Here is a 24,619-nt window from a genome sequence, read left to right as displayed (position 1 = left end):
GGCTCAAGGGACTGAATGGCCTACTCCTATTCCAATGTTCCTTCCTACATGTCCATTAATCGACTAGTTATATGTTATGATACTTTCCCTGGAGTTAACCTGCTACAGTGCTGCACACTCAATTAAGAAGCCAAGTATGAATACCAGTCTCCGCTGATGGGCACTTGCTCTGTGCGGAATCACAGGTATAAGCCACTCTGCACCTATTCATGCCACTATTAACATTTCTTTACTATTAAGCCTCAGATCATAAGAATTAGCTATAGTTTTACAATAGGATATGCTATTCTTCTACAACATGCATAAACCCAATAAGAAAGAACTTGCATTTATATAACACCTTATCACATCTTCAAGATCCCAGCTAAATAGCCAATCCATTTGAAGGGTAGTCGCTGTTTTTATGTAGGTAAATGCGGTAGCCAATTTGTACACAGCAAGGTCCCACAAACAGAATGAACAACCAGATGACGACCAATAACATTGCAGTTTTCCTGGAACTCCCTTCCTAACAGCACTGTGGGAGAACCGTCACCACACGGACTGCAGCGGTTCAAGGCGGCGGCTCACCACCACCTTCTCGAGGGCAATTAGGGATGGGCAATAAATGCTGGCCTCGCCAGCGACGCCCACATCCCGTGAACAAATTAAAAAAAAGTTTAAATTACATGTATTTGCACTTCAGTTCAAATGAAGCTATTCAACTAATGAAGCCTGCTAACTGACAGTCAAAAAAACAAACCTGGCTGAAAGCCAAATAAACTGGACCCCACAAATTGCAATTAAATAGATTAGGATGACTTTGGTAAACTGAGCTTTGCTATTGTACTTTATGATATCTGATTACTCATTGTGCATTGCCTTGTGCTAGACTGCCTTGATTATCTTATGATGTGGAGATGCCGGTGATGGGCTGGGGTGGACAAATGTAAGGAATCTTACAACACCAGGATATAGTCCAACAGTTTTATTTGAAAATCACAAGCTTTCGGAGGCTTTCTCCTTCGTCAGGTGAGCGTCACCTGATGAAGGAGAAAGCCTCCGAAAGCTTGTGATTTTCAAATAAAACCGTTGGACTATATCCTGGTGTTGTAAGATTCCTTACATTGGTTATCTTACAATATGCAAGGGCCACAGGCTATGGTAATATGACATCTTCTCACTGATAAAATGTAGGGAAAATCTACAAAAGACATTTCAAGAAAGATCAATTAGGGGCATGATTGAAAAATTAGGCAGTTTCCTTCCAGTTTATTGAACGTTAAAAACACACCTTTAACGATCTCAAGACATCCCAAAGTGCTTACAGCCAATTATGTACTTTTTTTTGATGTGTAGTCACTATTACAATGTAGGAAACACAGAATCTAATTTGCGCACAGTAAGGTCCCACAAACAGCAATGTGATAATGGCCAGATAATCTGTTTTAGTGATTTTGCCTCAGTACTGCACTGGAGGGTCAGCATAGATTATGTGCTCAAGTCTCTGGAGTGGGGCTTGAACCCACAACCTTCTGACTCACACGTTCCAGTAGTCACCAAGTATACGAAACGCAAAAAAATAACCAAGACAATTCCTCGCAAATATGGATCACCTGCCTCTCTGAAGTATTACTTTGGTAAAGATGGTTTCTTGTGCAAAATTTTTCAGAATGAAGAACAAAACAAATTAATCTTCAGATTTTACGAAGCGTCATCATGCCATCTGAAGGAGGCTGTGTTCCCCCTCCACCATACCTGGGGGCTCCGACAAACTGCACCAGTCATCCCGGGCTCTTGCTGCACACCTATTAAGTGGCTAGTTACAAAATGGCACTAGCAATTGCCCATCCTCTCAATTCTGGAATGGCGCAAATTACTTTTGGAGCGACAGGGTCTTGGGAGGAAAGAGAAAAACAGCTGAGCAGGTGGAGAATAAAAAGCCTTTTCAAGATATTGAGAGGACACTAAAACCCATTTTCAAGGGAATATTCAGTATGATGAGAGCAAATCTTTTATTAGATTTTACCGACTTGTTAAATCAAGTTACTGAGCTGATAAACTATTGCACTAGAATGGGCTGTTTATAGACATGTGCTGGCCTTGTGCCCATTTTCTAAAGAAACTCAGAGGATGGGAAAAAAAAGAAAAATTCAATTTGACATTTTGGCAATGTTCCAGAACAAAGGCTTTTAATCTGTTGTGCTGACTGTTCAGTGTTCACAGATCATGTGTGCAGCTCCCAACCTGCCCTGTTTGATGAGCTTTGGTTAAAATCTGATTTTAAATTGTTGAGACGATGAAGAAACCAGATTGCAAAACAAGTCAGGCTTCCTGGAGGTGTTAGGGAGCAGGACTAGCAACAGCAATTTATCTGTACTTTTGACAAGGGCATTTTGCCCATAACTCGACTCTCAAATAATTCTAAAGGTGGTGTGTTAACCACCACTATCTGCAGAATATAGAAAATTTAAGTAGCAACCTCATGATAATTACCTAGATTAAAATCTTGTCCAGCTGCATGACTAACAGGAGATTCAAACACTCCGGTCGCCTCTGATTGTCACATCATATAAAGCACGTAACACGAAGAAAAGAGGACACTGAATCCAAACACTGAATAAAACATGAGTTATAAATGGGACTCAACCTTTGGGAGATTTAAGGATGTTCTTCAATTATAGGAATAATGAGTAAATTGAGAATGCTATTTTGTAACATTCAGCTGATGGTTTATCACCTTTTTATTTGTGTGACGTCACAAAACTGCTTCAACTGACCTGCTTGGGCAATTAAGATATTCCTCATCATAGTTTTATTGAAAATATAAAGAATCGGTTACACACAACAGCTTAATATGAAACTCTCTATTCACAACCATAGCCTACTCATCTCTCATGAGTTGCCCAATCAGCCTCATTTAAAAAAAAGACTTGTAATTATATAGTGCCTTTCACGACCTCAGGACGTCCCAAACCGCCTCACAACCAATGCTGACTTATACTTTTGAAGTGTTGTCACAGTTGTAATGTAGAAATTTAATAATTTACTGGGAGTTGTTATATCTTCCTGCTTGCCATGATATATCCTACATTTCTATCGGCAGTAGCTTGGGGAGAAAGGAAAATCAAACCCTTTAGCCTGTTAAGCTGGGCTCAGATCAAAACTATTGATTTTTTTTTGCTTTATAATCAATAAAATATTTGCCAACGTTCCGTTACTAAGGTTTGACAGGGTGAAAGATTATCTGACACGGTAAAACTCTAGTGCACACACTTTTGGCAAATAAGCAAGCCACTTCATTTCACACATTCTGATGAGCTGGCAAGTGAACAATACTCTGCCATAAAGTGCCACATTGCAAGAATACTCCTTGAAAGCGGTACCACTTCTGATCAGTGAAACTTCTATTCTAGAACAGGAGATCTCCAACCAATTAAAGCACTTATGGTAGGATTATTACAAATCATTGATCCTAGCAGAATCCAACAGTAGCATCCACTTTATTCTTCTTACCTACTTCAAGTTTAAAGCTGCACTCCATGCATTTGAATGGGTCAACTAGTACATTACTGATTTACAATTGTAATATTGCTTTGGTGTCTGATGCACAATAGAGCCACCGTTCTATTGTGCTTCAGACTACTGCTTCCAGTTTTCATCTGTTTTTGTCCTCTATTCTATCACAGAACTTCCATATTTAGACAAACTTACAACTAACCATTTCACACAGGATCCTGGACATCTGTGAACGGTAATTTGTAGTGCCCTGAATATAGAAAAACTATAGTCTCATAGGAACAGGTTAGACTGGAATTGCTATTTTATAGGCACAATGCTCACGCAGTTGTATAATAATTTATTGTATTCAAGTACTTAAAATAAAAGCAACATTAAAGTGGGTTGCTTGCATGTGGTTAATTAGCCAATTGACCCCGAGTCCCGATGAGGTTTCCAAAGCTGATGAGGTACATCTCGCGCAAAGGTTTGAGGAGATTTTGCATAAGCTTTTGCTGCTGCTATGTAATAGACCAAGCTCTACAAAGCTTAGCAATAGGAAGCAGACAGCAGTTGTCAATGGCACCATTTCTAACTGAGCTGCAATGATCAATGGTAGGATCTCTGTCTCTGTGACATTAAGTACTGTACTAACCTTGAGGAGGGTACTGGGAGGGAGTCGAATGTCTACGGTTACAGATTACACCAAATTGTGTGGAAAAACAAGACGTTCTGTGGAAAGAGATAATGTTCAAGGAGTTTTACATAGACTAAATGACTGGGCAGATAGAAATTAACATTGAAAGATGCAAGGTAATGGAAAAAGTCCTAAAATTACAAATATTTGGCACTATTTGTATTGTTACGCAAGAAATACTTGGGTAGTTAGTTCACCATATGTTGGAAATCTTTTTAACAGACTGCCAAAGCCAACAGGTGGATAGAGTACAAATACAAATCCAGGAATTTATGACTACTAACACAACACAGGTTCAAACAAAAATGGATTATTATGTGCTGCTCTAACTGTACCTTTGAAAAGACAAAGAAGTTTTGAACTCATTTCTGAGTCTTTGATCAAAGAGATCAATTTGATCTTATATTGGGGGGTGGGGGTGGAGATAGATTAGAACAAAGCCCTAGAGGGACATGATTCTGGCATTTAAAATTATGGAGGTGAACCAAAATGAGATGGATCCAGAGATGTGGAAACACAGGGGTAACAAACAAAGACATAACAAAAGCTGAGAAAAAAGTTAGCGAGATGAAGCTGAAGGAATAACTTGGGCTAAGGCATAAAGTTATGGAATAAATTACAACCAGCTGTTGACTCTGTTGAAGTATTGAAAAGGAAACAGCTTTGTTTTCCAATAAAGAGTTGGGAGCTTGGGGTTGTGGGGGATGGAAATAAAATGGTCTGTTTGGATTCCAAATAGCAAGGAAAGCTTGATGGGCTGAATGGCCCTTTCTAGTTTAAACTTTAATAACACAATTAACTATCAACTTACATTTTTCTCTTCATTTCCTTCATGCAAATCTGCAATTAGGACAGATTGTTAACATGTGTTTTTGACATTAGAGATCATGGATACTCGATGTTCTTTACGGAATAGCTACTGAGGGGCTTCCATGAGAACGTTTTACACCGAACTGTAGCACAGAAACAGGCCATTCGGCCCAAATGGTCTATGCCAGCGTTTATGCTCCAGTCGAGCCTCCTCCCTCCCTACTTCACCTAACCCTTCTATTTCTTTCTCCCGCATGTGCTTATCTAGCTTCCCCATGAATGCATCTATGTTTCTGCATATAATATTAAAAGAGTTAAATACTACAATAAAAGATGGCTGCATTTCACTTAAAACAATAACAAAATCTGACACACTGCGAACCTTCCACTGTTCTATATCAGACCTGCTGCAGCTGCTAAGTCAAAAGGATCAAAAGTAAGAATGAAAAAGTCCCCTCAATTAAAAACAAAAAAAATATTGATACCTGCAAGGCTAATGGCCACAAGTGCAGTTCAAAGCCTAACCTTGGCATTGGTAAACCAGGGTCCATTTAAGCAGTTAACTTCAGAATGTGTCAACACATTCAATGTTAGCTTAAAACCTCGTGAGAAACACATATTTGGAGCTCTTTGCTGCCAATTAACAAAATGGCATGCGAGGCATCAGACTGAAAAGAGTTGATATTGGAATTGATTTTCTCCTGGCTCATTATATGCAACCTACCGCCATCCACCATTCCTGGCCAAGAATGGAGAGGCAGGAAACCAGTTCCCAGCCCTTCACCGATACTACTCGGAGATGCAGGGGAGGGATGTGCATTGACTTGTCCTCTGAGTATCTGTAAGGTGAAGTAACCTCACCTCAGCAGCTCCTTAAAACCATGGCGATAATCAAAAAATTACCATATATGATAATCACAGGTAGAAGCACCCCATGTTCTACTATTCTGTGGCAGTGTGAAAATGGCCTAAACTACAATACCCTACCAGTCTAGAGATGGTGTAACAGTGATTTTGCTTATGTTAGAAAAGTTTATAATACCCTTTCACTATTACCTCAGCACAGGTGTTAACTCCTCTCCTAGGTATCTATAAAACTGTATACATTGTCAATTTCAACTTTTGATTACTGATAAGAATCTTTAATGTTTTAATAAAATGCATTATTTATCAATACAAACATCTTTAAAGCTTTGAGGGTTTTAAGCCCTGAAACAATGCACTCCGCTGTTAACTTTATCATACAAGCCCTAATAGACACACTGGTGCACACACACACATATACTCACATACAAGGGTATCTGACAGGTTGTCTAATGGCATAAAGTCTCCTTCTAGAGGAGATAGTTTTAAAACATCTTTTGGCTGATGTATGAGCATCACTTCCTCCAGAGAAGGAAGGGAACTGACAAGCTTTGGTGCCACACAGTTTTGTCAGCATCTATTAACACAAAGTGAAAGGTATTACATTTGTCAAACTGGCATTGACAAGTTTTAATGGCAGGCCAGACTAAAACTCTTCACCACCATAAAATCATTACAAAAGTGCAGGTTAATATTAAACCATCACAGCACAAACTTTTACACACGATTCCCATGGATAGTCAAGTGCACAATAGTGGTTTCAATAAAAACCATACTTCCCTTGTATGATAAAACATCACTTTATGGCACAGAAGAGCAAAAAAAAAGCAAACGTATACAGTGGGCCTGCCCTGAATTGAAACCATGTTTCTGATTGGTTGTACAACTATGTCTGGAGAAATAAGGCTGCAGCTGATTGGGCAAAAAAAAACACATAGCTGCTGCTATGGAGTCTTCACAGTGCATCCAGCTTTACAGCTGCCGAGGTTGGTGGCTGTTCACACCGAGATCTCGTAGGTGGTCCCACCTACACCCGACACTTTTTTTACGTTGGACTGTTTGGTGGGACTGACTGTAGCACCATGGGAACTAGAAGTTGAGCTCAACCGACTCTCCACCCCGGATAAACGTTTTGGTTGTCCATTAATTTTGCTGTGAGCTGTCTTCATCTGAACTTCGTCACTGCAAAATAGAAAGAAGACAATTGATGCATTGGTTCACTTCACGTATTTCCTGGAGCCTGTTTAGACAGAAACACACATCAGATTAAGCTGAGTCATTGAACAGGCTCAATAATAGTTTAATTTCTTATTCAATCCATACAAGCACAATTAGTGCTGCCACCTCTGCAGTCTAGTTCCCCTTTAAAACATCCCTTTCTTAAAGTTGAGGAAGATTAGGAAGTCAATATGATTTACATACCGTGGGGCTACCAGAGGCTGAGGCACACCTTCTGACATTTCCATCGCAGTGACGAAGGACAGAGGCTTTTGGCTTCCATAAGAGGGGGACCTAACCAATGAGGAAGGTGGGATTTGATGACCCGGAGACCTGCATGCGGTCTCGATAGCTCTGCTTTGTAAAGTGTGGTGGGATTGCACGTTGTTGTTCGCTATATCCGCGTGAAGGGAATTTGTAGAAGTCCTCGCTACCCTCGACACTGTGCTCGATAGGGAGGAAGCAGAAGCACGCATCAGAGGGTTCCTTGTGCTGTAAGTAGCAGGAGACACAAGATTATCTGGAGAACCGTATCTGCCAGTGGTTGTCCTTCTCGAGTCGTCCGGGAAAGTGTTCATTTGTTGCAGGCTGTACGACCCTGGTGTGTCATATGCTCCTGAATCTAGAAACACCGCATCAGGTGACGCTCGAAGGAGTTTCCCTCGTTCCTCCATCACCTTCCTCTCCTGAATGGAGGCCATGATTTGCTTAGATAGATTGTCGTATCGGACCGGCGAAGGTTCCCGTTGGTGTGGCGATGAGCCTCTCTTAATTGGGCTGTAACCTTGCACAGCCTGCCGCTGGAGATCTGCACCTCGAATCTGGCACATTTTGGCTGACAGGTACGGTGAATGGTACCCCACAGCCGAAACTCCAGCACGTGCTGCGGAATCCACCCCAGAATGGGCGGTGGGGGGAGTCAGCAAACTGTCATAGGACAGGCTTCCATTCCTGTTGGACAACGAATTCGGTCCAAAAATGTTTTTGTACGGATTGGAGGATGAACCGTCCGACTTAATTTGGTGTAATTGAACCTTGTCTGCTCCTCTCCTGTGGGCAGATTTCAGGCTCAGAGAGCGAGAGCTAACAGAGAGGGAGTCAAGTTGGAAAGGTGATGACTGGTAGGTCTTGTGAAGTGATGGCGATCTGTAATCTGGGATATCGAGATTTGGCTCGGACCTGTAATCATGGGCCCTGCTGTACTCTTCCATGATAGCTGCCTCTTTATGTCCCTCCTGCATGGAAATCTATAAAACAGGAGATTAGACAATTATCAAGAATGACCAATTCATCACTGAACAGTCACAGTTGCTGCTGCCAACTTTTTAATTCTTTAGTTAAGTGATTTAATTTGTCCTTGCTCAAATTAAAGATAACAACTAATTTCGGCATTGTTGACACCACAATTTTCAACTATTATATAAAAAATGACTACATGAAGGAGATTGAGGAAAGCTGATAAAGGTCATGGGAGGTTAGCAAATAGGCACTCTCTTTAAAAGATTGATTAGTTGTTGCAATCTGATAATCTCTTTTGCTCCATATTAAAACCACAATACAGTTGCTGTTACTTTGATTGCAACAGAACTTTTTACATTTCTGAATCAAAGCTTCAAAGCACAGGGTAGTGCAGAGTACAGCACTGGAATCAGACATCCTGAAATCAGGCATCACTCCATGATGGCTTTATCTTTCATCTCTATTTTTGAAAGCTTTCATTTTGGGAGCCCAATATTCAAAACATAGTGGAGTTTTATTTGGCACATCTGCCATTTCTAGACTAACAATATTTGATAAGGATGCGATGACTTTGTAAGAATCAATCTGCACCAAGAAAAGTCGATCCACTTTGAGATCCAACATCACCAAGTGTTCCATTTTATGGCAGTTTGCTTCTCCCCTCCCCCCCCACCAACTTAAATGGCAAGGAATAAATAGAAAGATCTCTTCTTTCCAACATTTCTCCCTTTGGAAACAGCTTCCCACCATGCATGCTCCTCCCCTGTGAAAGGGCAAGTCATGATGTGGAGATGCCGGTGATGGACTGGGGTGGACAAATGTAAGGAGTCTTACAACACCAGGTTATAGTCCAACAGTTTTATTTGGAATCACAAGCATTCGGAGCTTTCCTCCTTCGTCAGGTGAGTGAAGGAGGAGTGAAGGCGAGTGAAGGACGAAGGAGGAAAGCTCCGAAAGCTTGTGATTCCAAATAAAACTGTTGGACTATAACCTGGTGTTGTAAAAGGGCAAGTCAGCATGGATCATTAATTGTCACCATCAAAGCTCCATCATTGGTCAATCAATGCCCATTTTAAATAAATTTAAAAATTAAACACATGTAAATTAGAATGTTGCTTTTTCTGATGCCTTCAAATGCCATGAAGAATTAAATTACTGGCCATTGGCAACTTAGTACGTTTATAAGGTGAAACAAATCTTGCTTGGAAATGGATATCAAAACATCATAATTAACATTTTCATTAAAACCATATAGGAATATATTTGTTGACCGCACTGAGTTACATACTTTTAATACACATGGTTATTCAGCAAATTCAGTTAGAGTTTTCAGTTTATAAATCATAACTTTTTATAAGCAAAATAGTTATCTTCTAAATCTAACGGCACATCAAAAGAACTTCATTGCGTGAAATGCTTTGAGACTAACACGATACGGTCCTATACAAATCCACGGTTCATTTTTGTATTAGATCCAAAACATGATGTGCACACCATGTGGCAATCAAGTTGTTAAAATACTAAACAATTAACTTTATTTTCTTTGACATTCTATAGACAAGTAATGTAATGGCATGTGGAGGATGAATCCAGTAGATGAACATGTCCTTTCAGGTCTTGGTTGGAGTTTTAGCAACTTTGTCGACTAAACTCTTTCAATTCTAGCCAAGTTACCTAAAAAATAAAAACGCCCAGAAAAAAAAGCCAATGTACAAGAATGATATCAGGCTTATTGTCGAGTGCCAGATGCTGCATTTTCCTCACCTTCTCACTAGCAGCATGGTAAAGGACTTTGGGATTTTCACCTGAACTGCTGAATGCTGGTCGATACTTAAACATGGCAGGAGTGGGTGGGTTGATGGGCTTGGATGAGAGACCACTATCTGCAATAGACAACGACAATGTAGTACAGGTAGCAGTAAACACAGCCACAAAGGTTCACTCTAACTACTGAAAAAAAATACAACAGGGCAAGGTCTGAGGAATCTCGATACACACCATCCTTATTATAAGAAGGTCTACAGGCGTGCAGCATTTTGCATGTTGTAACCAGATGTGTGCTATGACTCAATGATTCCTTTCTAGGACACAGCACAAAAATGAAAGTCGAATGCAAAGCTGCAGTAGCTTTATGACAGATTGGACTTTAATGAAGGTGGGGTGTATTAAGGGAATTGGAATAGACAACAATAAACACTTTGAGTACTGGGGTAGCATTTATGTACCGGTTAAGAGGGTTTATATAAGTAACCAGTTTATTGTCAATTTTCACATATTGTAAAGGTCTAATCAGACAATGGCGCTTTTTTTTTAGAAAGACACAATGCCAAGTAACTTGGGATTAACTAAGCAATTTATTGTTCTCGACTTGTCAATATTTTATAATGTGAAAAAGTCAGTACTCAAAGGTTTAAAATGTAAACTGGACTGCAAGATGTTCCAACTATGAATTAAATGTTCCATATAAACTGTAAAACCTATTACACAGCTATAATAAGACATACAATGCAGATCATCAACACAAAGACATCTATGTGGACCTTTTCTACTAATCTTTATCACTGAAATATGTTTAATTATAGCAACACTTAATTTAACTCAAAAGCAAAATACTGTGGATGCTGGAAATCTGAAATAAAAACAGAAAATGCTGGAAAAGCTCAGCAAGTGAGGCAGCATCTATGGAGAAAGAGCAGAGTTAACTTAAGCAAGTACTTGCTTAAAAACTTTAACTCTTTAACATCTTCTAGTTCTGATGAAAGGTCTTTGACCTGAAATGTTAACTCTTTCTTTCTCCACAGATGCTGCCCTAATTTAACTCTACAGTTAGCATTCTGAAACTTAAAAGGAAATACTCAGACTACACTTTTAGAAAAAAACAGGCACTCCCAAATGATTGGGTAAATAAACATATTATACAGTGTGGTAAAGAGTCACGCAGACCAATGCAGCCCCAAGTTCGACTATCGTTGTGGGCTGAGTTAGCTGATTTCAGTCGAGGTGATGACACAATCCCTACGGTTGCCCTTGGAATCCGCTGGGATACAAACAGGACAATCAGCAAGGGTTCTGGGTCCTGATTATTATCCAGTGAAATGTAGGCATGTGCAGACATTCGCCACGTGATCGGATCAGGTTAATTTTCAATGAATCCCTCACGGTCAAATAAACTGCCGACATTCAATGTCCAGATTCGCACGTGAAAAGTGGCCATTTGGGTAAGGTACCTGTTGCTATCTGCAGAACCCACACCACAGATCAATAGCCACTTCACTGTGGGGGCAGGGCAGGGAGAGGAGGGGAGGAGGAATCAGGCAACAAACAGGGGAAAAAAAGTAGAAAATGGAAGAAAGAATAAAGCAGTCAACAAAGTGCCAGCACATTAATTATAACTCGAGCTAGACAGATCTTATGACATAACCATTATAAGACTATGCAATAGCACACATTAAAACAATTTATTTTTGGGAGTGGAGAGTAGTCACAAAAGGCATTTCATGGGCTGGTACAACTGCTTTATTTCACAGGAAGTTTTTTTCCATGTAACCTGGAATTTTTTTTGAAATTAATAATTTCTTGTTAAAAATATTGGATTTAAAAAAAAATGAAATGAAATTCTATTTATTCCACATGCATAGGATTTAGACCATTGCGAGCACATTATTCAACAATCTCTAACTTCATTTCCGTTACACTTTCTAAGTAGGGTGAGACTATCTCTGGCAATAAATCTTTGTAGACAACTAATAATCCAATTAGCAACTCTCACCAACAATCCCTACACGACACCAAATATCATCTGCCAGCACAATTAACTATTTCTGCTAACACCATCGCTCCCCACTTCAGTTCTTGAAAATTGTAGCTCCACAATTTAAGTTGAGAAAAGCCTTGTTTGAAGCAAGACATGCCACCAATCTCTCACTCTCAACTTCAGTGCTGCACACTTCTACTACAGAGCTGTCTGTCATGAACAAAATGGCCCAGTCACACAGACTCAGTTCCTTTTACACATGGAACAGTTCCTTCTCAACACTGTCCTGCCTTTCATAATAACACCCCACCGAGTTACAGACATACAGACACACAGGAAAGAAATATCCCTTCACATACTTCAAACATCACCACCATAAAATCACTTGTGGGACAAACAGAATAGTTCACAGTAAGCTGAATACTGGATTTATTAACAGTACACAAGTCACTTAGCTACATAGCAGGATATGGATTATCTACAATCACCAGGTGAACTCCTGATCTAAGCCAGGTTTCTGACAGAGCAAGGGAAAGACATTTAAATCAGGGAAAACATGCCTGTGCTCTCATAAGGGGAACTTAGATTACAATGGTCTCGTGGATCTTAAAGTAGCCTTTCCCTGTGGCACAAGGAAGTAGGAGAGGCATTTTCACTATTCTCAGTCGATTGAGAACAGGGATCTTTTCCCAGCTATTTGCCAATAATGGTCTGAACCTCCTATTGTAAGGTGCACAAGATTATGGTTCAGAGTTTAAGAAATTGGGGAAGAGAAGAGGGAGGAAATAAATTTAAGAAAGTCACTCAAATGATTAGTGTTCTAGACATGTTTCACTTTTAGGAAGCTTATCAGTTTATATTCAGAAAAAAAAACTGAAAATGCTGGCAATATGTAGCAAGTCCGTCAGTATCTGAAAAGGGAATCTGCTAGGTTAATGTTTCGGGCAGTGCCACTTCATCAGATTGCCAGCATTTCCATTATTTTCCTCTATAATTTATATTTAGGAGTTGAATATTGGAAAGTATGGCACCAATCATTTATATTATATTATTTAATTTATATTAGTTATTAGAAGTAATGAGAAAAAATACTTTCCCTATTTTTATAACATGTAAGGAAAAGTTAAAGCTGGTGAAGAACCAAGGGTCTCAAAGATGGAGAGAGTTTTCTACAGGTTCTGCACTAAGACGGATCATTGGATAACCTGTCACGTGTATCGAGGAGATAGGGAGGCAAGAGATTGGGTGGGGAGGGAATAGATAGAGTGCACTCACCAAAGGTATGTATAGGTGCAAGCATGTACCTGTCTGCCCGGTGGATGCATTCTCCCTGAGCACACTTAAAGGTCAATGTTCAAAGTGATATCAAGAAAGTACACCGATATTTTATTACCTAACCCTGAAAGCCTCATTTCAATATCCATTTATAATGTATCACCATCAAATAACAGTAGTTGTTCCTCTTTCATGCACATATCCATGTAAAATGATTTCAAGAAATCAACAGTAACTATATACTAGTTCTAACCATAATTATTTTGCCATTTCTCAGCCGAGTGTATTACCTTCATTGGTTGAAGCGCTGAGCTGGTTTTTAAGGTTTGCATATTTGCTTGGACCTAGTTTAGGCGGGAGTGGGGGCTCGACATCTGTTGATTGAACTTCCAACGTTTCCAAACTTCCTTTGGACTAAAACAACAGAGAACAGATGTAACTTTTGCTTTTAAACAGCACAGTAACTACTTGAAGGCAACTTCCTTTTAATCCTTCGATTTTTAAGATCATCCATTTCTGTTTTGTCCTTATATTCATGTACCGTATTAAATATGTGTAAGCAGTTACTGGAGCTTCAGCACTTTGTTCATGCCAGGAATGGTGAACTCTATTTTTATATAACTTGCACAAGACAGATGACAATTACATTAACATATGAATTAACTGGAGTTAAAAAAGGCAAATACCAGAGATGCATTTGACCCACCAATATTAAACCTACAGGAGATTATTTTAGTGGTGACAGTTCAAGTACTAAAAAAAAACTAACACAAATCTTGATGCAAAGTAGCATATACATGGATTGATCAGGTTGTCCACCAACTGGAATATATTTGGACTCTTCATAGTGCATTAATTTATATATCCTCATAAATTCATTCTTTAGGCTAGAATGTCTGCTCAAAGTAACAGGACATGTAAAATGCACATTTTACCGGTGGTATACTTCTGAAATCAGGATTTAATATTTTAATAGGCCTAGTTTATTTGACATACAGTTCAAATTTTCTCCTCCTCCCTATCCCCAGTCTCATCATGCCACACACTTTACTCAGCACGAATGGTTTAGTGACCTGACCTATTAACATTTGCACTGTGTACACAAGGACATCTGTTCAGACCTTGTCTCCAATTTTCTATGTCCTACCACTTCATAGTGCTGCACATTGGGATTCCAATGCACTGTGTTATACCACTCCATACTAATGTACGTTCAGACTCCAAAGTACTCAAACATGATATAATCCTGATGAGCAACCCCATATTGTCATAAGTAAGGAGCTAATTTCATACCACGAACTACCCAGGTGCAGTCCTGGAATCTCAGCCTGTATACCAACAAATGTGATGGACACTGTCAGGCAAAGTTTGAGTGGGGTACTATATTGCTGAAATCCTAACACTTTGGAGATGTTGTCTTGTGAATATAGAGTGCTGGCAGTCAACTCAAAGGGCTGCAAATGTATTAAAAGCTTGCTCAGCCTGAAGTTCATAAGGCTCAGCCTTTAAATAAATGAGGTGAATGGATATAAGACTATTTTAAATATTAAAAACATAATTTTGGTCTCCTTACCTTGGTCCTGTTCAGATTGCCCTGAATTCCATTGTCATTTATCTTGAGCGTAATTTGTCTTTCAGACAACGGAAGTCTGACAAAAGGAGATTTTACGGTTATCATCTCTTTCTTTTTGTAGTCAACCACGTACCTAGGGACAGGCATCAATCACATTAAAATAAAAGGAATACTGCAGATATCTATAAAAACATAATAGGATTATAACATACAATAAAGTCCGATATCACTGCTCTTAAACCATGCAGTTTAATCATAAAAGCCAGCTATTTATTGCTGTCCATTAGCACATCCATCATAAGTTTAAAAACTCATTGAAAACAAAGTCTTCTCACAAAGTTTACCCATATGTATAATCATTATTCAAAATAGCCCATTCTGAAACCTTATTCACGGAAATTCGCATTGCACTTGGGATTATGCAGTATAAAGGGTTAATCAGACTGTCCTGAAGTCGACCAATGTTATTGATATCATTTTATATTGGAGTAATGTTAGCCTTTAGCCTTTGCCTGTTAAGCAGGGAAGTATAAGTCAATTTAAAGTACCACTGGGCTATTGGGCCAGGGCTGACCATTCAGCAATGGTCAGTTTCAGGATAAAGTAATAGGAGACTTAATTAAAGATGTGCCGTTGCATACTGATTCTCAAGTTTCAGAGAACTTTAATCATTTGATAACAGTGTGGAAAAAGTTGGTTCTGTAAAGGAAAACATCCAGGCATACATCATCCTTTTTAATTGGCATGAATGATACAGAAACAAAGACAGACTTATAATTAAAGGGTTCACTTGGTAGAATAGCAATTAGATGAAACAATAGTGAAATTATCGATAAGATACCAAAATAAAGGCGTTGTACCGGTCTCGTTAACACAACGGAAAAAGAGCTTGTTAAATAAGGAAAACTAAAGTTATTAATAAGGGATGTCAATTAAATTCTGCTTATACGGAGCTGTATTTTGACTTTTATATAAATATGTAATGCAGAACTGTGTGGATTGTCATGTGGTGAGAGTAAGAGTATTGTATAAAAACTGGCAGTTTGTAATGGGCATTTGGATTCGTAAAGGCCTAAGATACTGAGCTCAGAACTGTTCACACGTTTCAATCTCCAACTAATCATCATCAGGTGTGGTTGTAAGTACTATCGTTTCAGTGAATGTTTAAGTACTATTGCATGTACTGTATGGTTAATAAACCTATGATACATGACTACAATGTTCAAGGGCCTTATTGAAAATCGTACACTAATAGCAGCACACCCCAGCTTTTACGTTATCCTATACAAACTATTTAATTATCATGACTTTATCTCAGTTGCTTCTCCGACTGCACCACAAAAGTACTCCACATTTTACAAAGTTGAACCCATTTTAAATTTTTATTAAAAAAGTGATGACTCGACCTTGAATTTCACTCCTCTTATGATAAATGTGCCATGTAGAGAAGCTGGTTGTTGGATTTATCATCATTTTCAAATTGCTCAATTTTAGGAACGAGAAATTTAATAGCAACACTTACCGTGGTGCTAACGGACTACAAAGTACGTAGTCCACATTACCGCAGCATCCTCGGGTGAATGGATTTACTCCACCTCGAAATTTACCCGTTACCTGTATGACATACACGGTGCTGATTTAGTGTACATAATAAACCAATTCAGTGCCCTATGGCCTGAATGGCAAAATTATATTTTTAAAAAAACAATTTGTGGTAACTTCATTCCAATTTTATAAACCCTTAACTTAATTATACAACTGATCGAAAGAAAATAAAAGATTAAGGCAGCAAAATTACTTTAGAAACTGGATAGGATAACTTTGATGTTTCAGAGTTCAATTCTCTATTATATTCAACGTTGCGTCTGATTAACTTACCTGTTCATTGGTCGTCCGTCCCCTGGCAACTAAAACCATGTGGAACCCTGTAAGACCCACAACAGGAATGAAGAAAAGACCTGCTACACACATGACAGCCATGCTATTAACTTTAGTCAAGGAAAGACCGCTTATTCACAGTGAGCAAAGACAGACTCAACGTATGCAAATTAATCTCAATATAAACAATTTTAATTTGTTTCCTATCTACTAGAACCAGTGACATCGAGCAAAAATTGCAAGGCAAATTCTCAGAGTCATGGAATGGTTACAGCACAGAAGGAGGCCAATCGGCCCATCGAGCCCATGCTGGCTCTTTGTAAAAGCAATTCAGTTAGTCCCATTCCCCTGCTCTTTCCCCATAGCTCTGCAAATTTTTTTCCCTTCAAGTATTTATTCAATTCCTTTTTGAAAGCCACAATTTAAACCTAAAGTATTAACTTCTGGATCACACATAGCAGAATCATTTGATTACTAAACTTGCAAGCATTCTGCATCTGGTTGATGTTTCATAGAAAATAGTTTCACTTTTCAGAAGTGTTCTTTCAAAAGTGAGAGGCTTCTTGAAATTCATGTTCCCCTGTGAATGGGTCTTATTTAAATATGAGGTGCAGTTCATCCTCTTTGACTATGAGTGGTGAAATTATCACTCACATAGGCAATTAAGTTTCATGGGCATTTCTGAAAAGAATACTTCCAATAAATTTTATTTTCATATTTAATTTCCCCCCCCCCATCCCTTCCGAGGGAATTGATTCTTACTGGTGTACAGTCCCCATGGATGATACACAGCCTGCAACCCAAGTGTTCATTCTTCGTATATCGCCTTAATCAGCGAGTGTCAGCAGGGTATTTGATCATGGGAACACCACAGCTGAGCTGGATCTTGTTCTTGCCTGATATCCACACACCAGCACTCACTTTACTGCGGAAGTGAGCCATCAGGAGTGGAAATCCTGGGCGATTTTTTTTTCCTCCTCCATTCCCCGGGGGCTCTGTAAACTCTGGCTGAAATCAGCTACCTCGCCACTGCGCAGGGAACCAAACCTGGTTTATATAGCTTAGTTCCATATTAGACATTATTGTGATCAACTGCACCATCAGGGAGAGCCACACGTATACAATTTGTTGACAAAGTAGTCAGAAACCTTTGGTTTATTGTAGCAGTGACTGTCATGCCATCAAAACTAAATCCAAAAAAATTATTTTATTTATAAATGCACTGACATGTAGTTAGTAATGTGCAAAACCTCTACAAGGTGCCTTGGGAATAAATTACTGGAATTGCAGTACATGCAGCTACTGAAAATATTGATAGTTAGCCTATCTCCAGTAGTGCTGCACACGGAAAGTAAGCACTAAATGTAGTTTTCACATGAAAGGGGGTTAAGAGGGTGGGTGATATTTGGATGAGGGTGTGCAGATGTGATTCAGTCTCCATTTTAAAGTAATAAATTCTTGTGCTTATTTTTATATAAGACTTTGATTTGATTGTTTATAGCTAAGTAGTAAAACTGATGGCAATTTGCAAAGCAGACAAGTATAGTTGGTTGTCGTCTCGGAGTTTCTCTTCAGTACAGGCGGAGGAACTGGGAGACCAAATCTGGGAGGTACAGTGCCACTGCTGGTGGGAGGGTATAATTACAGCATCACATTACATTTACATAGGTTGTTTCTATTATAAATGTGGGCATCGGAATTTATAATGGGAAAAGTTAATACAAAAGTGCAACGTAAACATGGCAAACCTTGTAGAGGTTTTGCACATTACTAACTACATGTCAGTGCATTTATAAATAAAATAATTTTTTTGGATTTAGTTTTGATGGCATGACAGTCACTGATACAATAAACCAAAGGTTTCTGACTACTTTGTCAACAAATTGTATACGTGTGGCTCTCCCTGATGGTGCAGTTGATCACAATAATGTCTAATATGGAACTAAGCTATATAAACCAGATTTGGTTCCCTGCGCAGTGGCGAGGTAGCTGATTTCAGCCAGAGTTTACAGAAGGATTTTAATATATTATTTGCATTAAATAAGCATGACTGCAAATAGATGTGAAAGAGATTTCAAGATAAATACAGACAAGGAATTCTATTTGGTCCATCTTAAAAACAGAAAAGAAATAACTTGCATTTATATAGTGCATTTCATGATGTCCCAAAGCGTTTCACATCCAATGAGGTACTTTTGAAATATACTCATTATTGTTGTAATGTAGGGAAATACGGCAGCCTGTTTGAGCACAACAAGGTCTTACAAACAGCAGTGCGATAAATGACCAGATAATTTGTTTCAGTGATGTTGGTTGAGGGATAAATATTGGCCCAGGACACCGGGAAGAACTCTGCTTCTCTTCTTCGAGTAGTGCCATGGGATCTTTTATGTACACCTGAGAGGGCAGATGGGACCTCGGTTTAACGTCTCATCCGAAAGCTGGCGCATCGGATACTGCAGCACTCCCTCTGTACTGCACTTGAGTGTCAGCCTGGCTTATGTGCTCATGTCCTGGAGTGGGGCTTGAAACTACGACCTTCTGATTCAACAGAAGAAGCCTGAAAAGAAATTACCACTGCGTCAAGGCTGACACCTTAACCCATCTATTGAGAAGGAAACATAGAGCTTCATCATAGCATATAACTGATTACCCTAATCAGAAGTTGATTTCTTGTCGTAAAAAAAAACTTTTCCTGATATCAGATTTAAATTCAACTTTCATCAGTTTGCACTTCTGCTCCCTTGTCCTTTTGTCATGGCTTATCTTGTAACTGTGCTCTGGATTTACCATTCCCATACCATTTAGCATCTTATATACTTCTTTATGGCCATCTCTCGGTTGCCTTATCTCAAGGCTAAGAACTGCAGTCTACCCTCATAGTTCCTGCCTCCAGGATTGAAAAGTTCTTTTGTGTCTGACTCACTGAAATTGGACATTGTTCAAGGTTGAGTGTGACCTGAACACTCGAGTTTCAGCATGAAATCCTCGGATTTATATTCCACTGATTTAGCAGAACAATTCACCATTGTGTTCACTTTGTTGCTTGCTGGTCCACAAAGTCTAACACCCCCACATGCCTTTCAATCTCACCATTAACTACTCCCACATTATCCATATATAGAACTAAAGCAGTACTGAATGTTTTGTACAGATAGGCTGTAGAAATGGTGCTAATGGTAAAGTAGAATTGAAATACTGCAAATAACGTCAGGATGAGACAACAGAAGAAGCCTGGAAAGAAATTAGCAGCAAGGGCAACAAAGTGATATGTGGCGATTGGCACCAAGCGTTAGCTAAAGGTGAAAAGATGAGTTGTTCATCATATTGTGAATTTCAATATCTGGCAGGGAAATTGGACACAAAATTTAATTGAGGTAACACAACGAACTTGCATTTATATAGCGCCTTTCACGACCTAAGGACCTCCCAAAGCGTTTTACTGCCAATGAAGTACAGGATAGTTCATACCAGAGTACTTAAACAGCCTCACAGAAATAATGTGTAATTTGGAGGTATGTGAACATTTGAACAGAAGTGATTGCTGTGCAGCTACACTTGATATTGCAATAAGGTTACAGTGAAAAGTGCAAGACAAAAATGAAGATCACCTCGGAGTGGGAGACGAATACTAATTTGGCAATCAAGATAGAAAATGCTTCTTCCTGCTATTTTATTCAAAGGGCAAAATAACTGTCAAAATAAAACGTGTGTGAGATACACATGTTGCATATACTCAAGACTGAGATCGATGGATATTTGGACACTAAGGGAATCAAGGGATATGGGGATAGGGCGGGAAAGTGGAGTTGAGGTAGAAGATCAGCCATGATCTTATTGAATGGTGGAGCAGGCTCGTAGGGCTGTATGGCCTATTCCTGCTCCTATTTCTTATGTTCTTATATAGGCAAAATGATTCCTGAATATATGCCTTCACTTTTTCACACAAGTTTTACTCAATGCTTTGTGTCCATAAGGAACAGCTGAGTAGATTTTGATCATTTTACATCTGCTTACAAAATAGCAGACAGTCTCGCAGTACAGTAGAATGCATGTCCATCTTACAGCAGGCTAGAATGATGGATAGGTGACCTCTTGAGCTAAGTACAACTATTTTACAGGAATTGAGAGTAAGGCCCAAGTTCTGATCCCTTGTGATGCCATATCAAGTCAATGATCAAGACATGCACCTCTGTGAGCTTTCCAATCAAGGCCAAAGCCAAATCGGATTCCAGGTCAGGATGACAAAGAGAGAGTGTGTGTGTGTGTGTGTGTGTGTGTGTATATATATTTTGGGGGGGGGGGGTGGAGAAAGAGAGCAGAGCTGTTTAAAACTCAAATAATTGCCATGTTCTATACAACATAATGCATCCTTTTAGTGTTACCGTAATTTACCAAACTAATGCCAGCTAATATTGTGACAGTATGAAACCATTTATATTTTGTAAACTTTTTAGTTAGAGTTAAAAGCAAACAAGTCATGTTGCACAAGAAAATGTTAATTAACATTTCATCATTAATTCAGAATAACTGAACACTGTGTGACAAATAGGTTTTAAAGTTAACACACAAATTGACAAATGAACTTCAAAAGATTGTCAGAAATTCACATGTTTGATAAATATGGGCAGCAACAAAGTTTTATTCAAGAAACGAATAAAGAAGGTGAAAAGTTTCCTAGGAACAGGGCTGATTATTTGATGCATGCATGGATTTGATTGTACCTAAAATACAAGCTAAACCAAAATCAATCCCAACGCACAAGTCCAAGTCAAGCACTTAAATTTATTCTTAAAACAGAATTTTTTAAAGCTGGTTTGACACTAAATTTGCAACTTATTTTGTCAAATCCCATGAAGCTATTTATAAAGCTGCATTAGTAGCTTTCAGTGGTGTCAAGCAAATCCAAGAATCTCAACAGTTTAAAGAGACACTGAAGGTTTGCCTTTATTTTCATACTTAAAATAGAAGTCAAAGGCTTCTCAATGAAAGTTCCTGTAGTAATGCAGCAAAGGATACGTGATGGCGGTGTGTGGGGCAGCAAGCTCTTCGATATGGTTTAAAACATAAATCAGTCCAAAGGTAAACACGCCAATCATATGTGAACTAAGGGAGAGGAGGAAGAGGAAGAAGTAGCGGTAGTTTCTTCGCCCTACACAGTTGTTCACCCACGGACAGTGATGATCAAAGTCCTGAAAACAAAAACAATGAACCGAGACAAAAAAAAAATTGTAAAATAAAATATCTTTACTGTGAAACATTGTCAAAATTTAATATGAAGTCTTTTCAGTTAAGAACTTTCTTAGAGGTAATGTAAATTGTTCCCAGTAGACACAGATGGTTCCTTCATTCGTGTTCTGCCCATTGTCTTTTTCAGTGTACTGGGAATGAGCGACAGGAACTGCAACCCAATCACTCCAGGGTGCACCATTTTCCCCAATACACATGTTACCAGTTATTAGATTTTCTTATAGCTTCTATTTAATTGATGTTGCCTATAATGCATGGCTGTGCTATGCTCACAAATGTACTGCTCAACCATCCGTTTAGTTATGACATTAAACAGCCCCTGTGAGAAAACCTTGGCGCGGCATGGAAGCAAACCAAAGCCACCATGATCAGCTGAGTTAGCAGATGTCCAGAGAGCTGCTTCCCACCCCAAATGTGGTTCTGATTTTCCACCTTTCAACTAATTGCGGTTTTGAGAGATTTCTTCACAATTTGACATAAATTTTACAAATTTTCCTTTAACTATTCTGTTTGCTTCCCACTATACAATGTATAGGAAGATGTCCTTTGGTACAATAAGAGCCATCAGTAGGACTGCCTGAAGCTCAGTGAGTTTATCCAGTGAGTTTCTGAGCCGTGCAGACCAGGAAGGCCCTAGGTTCAGTCCCAGTTTGTGCTGTGAGAGCTGATCCAAACCAGGGTGGCAGTAGGGCAGGGTAATTGGCCTCAGTGACAAGGGAAGATTGGGGGTGGGGGGGCTGGGGGAAGGGGGAGCGGATGGGACAATCCATTGTTCAGTGACCCCTACTAGAAGTGCATGGGTGGACCTTGGGTGAAGACAAATTCAGGCTCAATTGCAATGGTCAAATAGCTTGTTGATGCTCACTATCAAGATTCGTACATGAGTAATGATTACTTGGGCAAGGTAATAGAAAGTGCCGAATATCCGTGGAGTCATACCCAAACAAGGAGTCAATGCCTTCAGGAGAGGGGAAAAAATTAGTGAGGAAAATGAAGAAAAAAACACCAACATACTGTCATGTCAGTAACAAGTTAATAAGTCACTACAGCATCTCTTACCTCAACACAGTTGTCACACACACTGCAATGAGAGCATCGTGGTGGCCTATAAAAATGACATGTCGCACACCATTTCATCCGTACTTGGATTCCTTTGATTTCCACATTCTTGTAGAGTGGAGCTCGAAAGTCATCGTCCTTATCCTCATCCTCATTAGCTGAAAAAAATCAATTACTTTTAAAAAACAGAAACCACGTTAGAATTTGAAATAGCTTTGCACACACACCAGACTATATTCAGGCCACAATATTTGGCATTTACTTCCTTTGATTTCACACTACAGGGTTTTGTAACCTTGAGTGACTACTCAACTGTGCCAAAAATAGAACGTCATAATTATGGCATGAATCTTCAGTTCAATAAAATACATTTCTGATTCCTTTGCAATGGTGAGGCATCTTAGCATGATGAAACACTAACATGATAAAGTACCTCAAAATTACATATAAGTACATAGAAATTACAGCACAGAAACAGCCCATTCGGCCCAACTGGTCTATGCCGGTGTTTGTACTCCACACGAGCCTCCTCCCACCCTACTTCATCTCACCCTATCAGCGTACCCTGCTATTCCTTTCTCCCTCATGTGCTTATCTAACTTCCCCTTAAATGCATTAATGCTATTCACCTCAACTATTCCATGTGATAGCAAGTTCAACATTCTAACCACTCTCCCACTCTCTGGATAAAGATCATGATGAAACACCTTAACATGATGAATTCACCATTTTAGGTGAATAAAAGTGGGTGGTATGGAAAATCCTCTTTTTTTTTAAAGTGATCACATGAATTGTCACTTTAAGACTTCCACCAACTCAAACAATTCACTCTTATTGTTGCTACTTTGTTTTCTAAACTCTCTCTTTCCATTTCTTTCAACCGAGGGCTTTCACATTTCAGTTTTTCTCTGATCCTAGTGGATTTAAAGAATTGTAATTTCTCCGTCTGTCTTCTGCCTTGACTGCCTGCCTCTGACAGTCTGATCATATCTCTTCCTGCTGCTGCTCACAATTCTCTCACAAAACCTTAATTGCTGAGAGATGAACATTCCCGACTTAAGCCTGGTCAAAGCTCCAAACTAGTTTTAGCCTCCCACATGATTTCAGTTCTAAACAACTCTTCAACTCAGGTCTTCACCTTAGTTCCTCAAGTGTTCACTGAAACCACGTCAGACGTGTGCATTAGCCAGGCTCAGCAGCCCTATTAAAGTGGATAGTCGAAGGGAGAACCTTGTGTGTCGATTTCAGGCAGTGTCACATTCAGTAAGACCAGCAAGTTAACCAAAAGCGAAATGGACAAAAGGATGGTAGTCCCAACCCTCTGCATACTTACACAAATAGGATAAGATGCAAGGTTTGTTTTTTGAAAAAAGGCAAGTTGTTTAATTACATTAATAAACAGAATGGGCTCAATTTCGAAATGGTGGCGGGTTGACAGCAGGGGGGTGGAGGGGCGGGGGTGAAGGTGCGTGTGGCAAACCCGAATTTAAAAAAAACTTACCTTTTCCGACGCGATCATGATGTA

General features: G+C 39.3%; 1 protein-coding gene across 2 annotated transcripts in view; it reads right to left on the bottom strand.

The window, feature by feature from the left end:
- Window positions 1-1,078: 1,078 nt before the first annotated feature.
- zdhhc8b (zinc finger DHHC-type palmitoyltransferase 8b) overlaps window positions 1,079-24,619 on the bottom strand; it is a 164,557-nt gene continuing 141,016 nt past the window's right edge. For both annotated transcript variants that reach the window (XM_068006131.1, XM_068006132.1), the window contains 9 exons: window positions 23,095-23,252; window positions 21,805-21,977; window positions 16,786-16,888; window positions 16,430-16,521; window positions 14,908-15,040; window positions 13,625-13,748; window positions 10,070-10,188; window positions 7,271-8,313; window positions 1,079-7,030 (listed from right to left, as the gene is read on the bottom strand). In XM_068006131.1, coding sequence (XP_067862232.1) covers window positions 6,847-7,030; window positions 7,271-8,313; window positions 10,070-10,188; window positions 13,625-13,748; window positions 14,908-15,040; window positions 16,430-16,521; window positions 16,786-16,888; window positions 21,805-21,977; window positions 23,095-23,252 — 2,129 coding nt within the window. In that variant the 3' untranslated portion in view covers window positions 1,079-6,846. The remainder of the gene's footprint in view (window positions 7,031-7,270; window positions 8,314-10,069; window positions 10,189-13,624; window positions 13,749-14,907; window positions 15,041-16,429; window positions 16,522-16,785; window positions 16,889-21,804; window positions 21,978-23,094; window positions 23,253-24,619) is intronic.

The sequence above is a fragment of the Heptranchias perlo genome, chromosome 25 (genome assembly GCF_035084215.1).
Source record: "Heptranchias perlo isolate sHepPer1 chromosome 25, sHepPer1.hap1, whole genome shotgun sequence".
Classification (NCBI taxonomy): domain Eukaryota; kingdom Metazoa; phylum Chordata; class Chondrichthyes; order Hexanchiformes; family Hexanchidae; genus Heptranchias; species Heptranchias perlo.
Note: the sequence above shows the minus strand (reverse complement) of the source record. Positions and strands in the feature narration are given on the sequence as shown.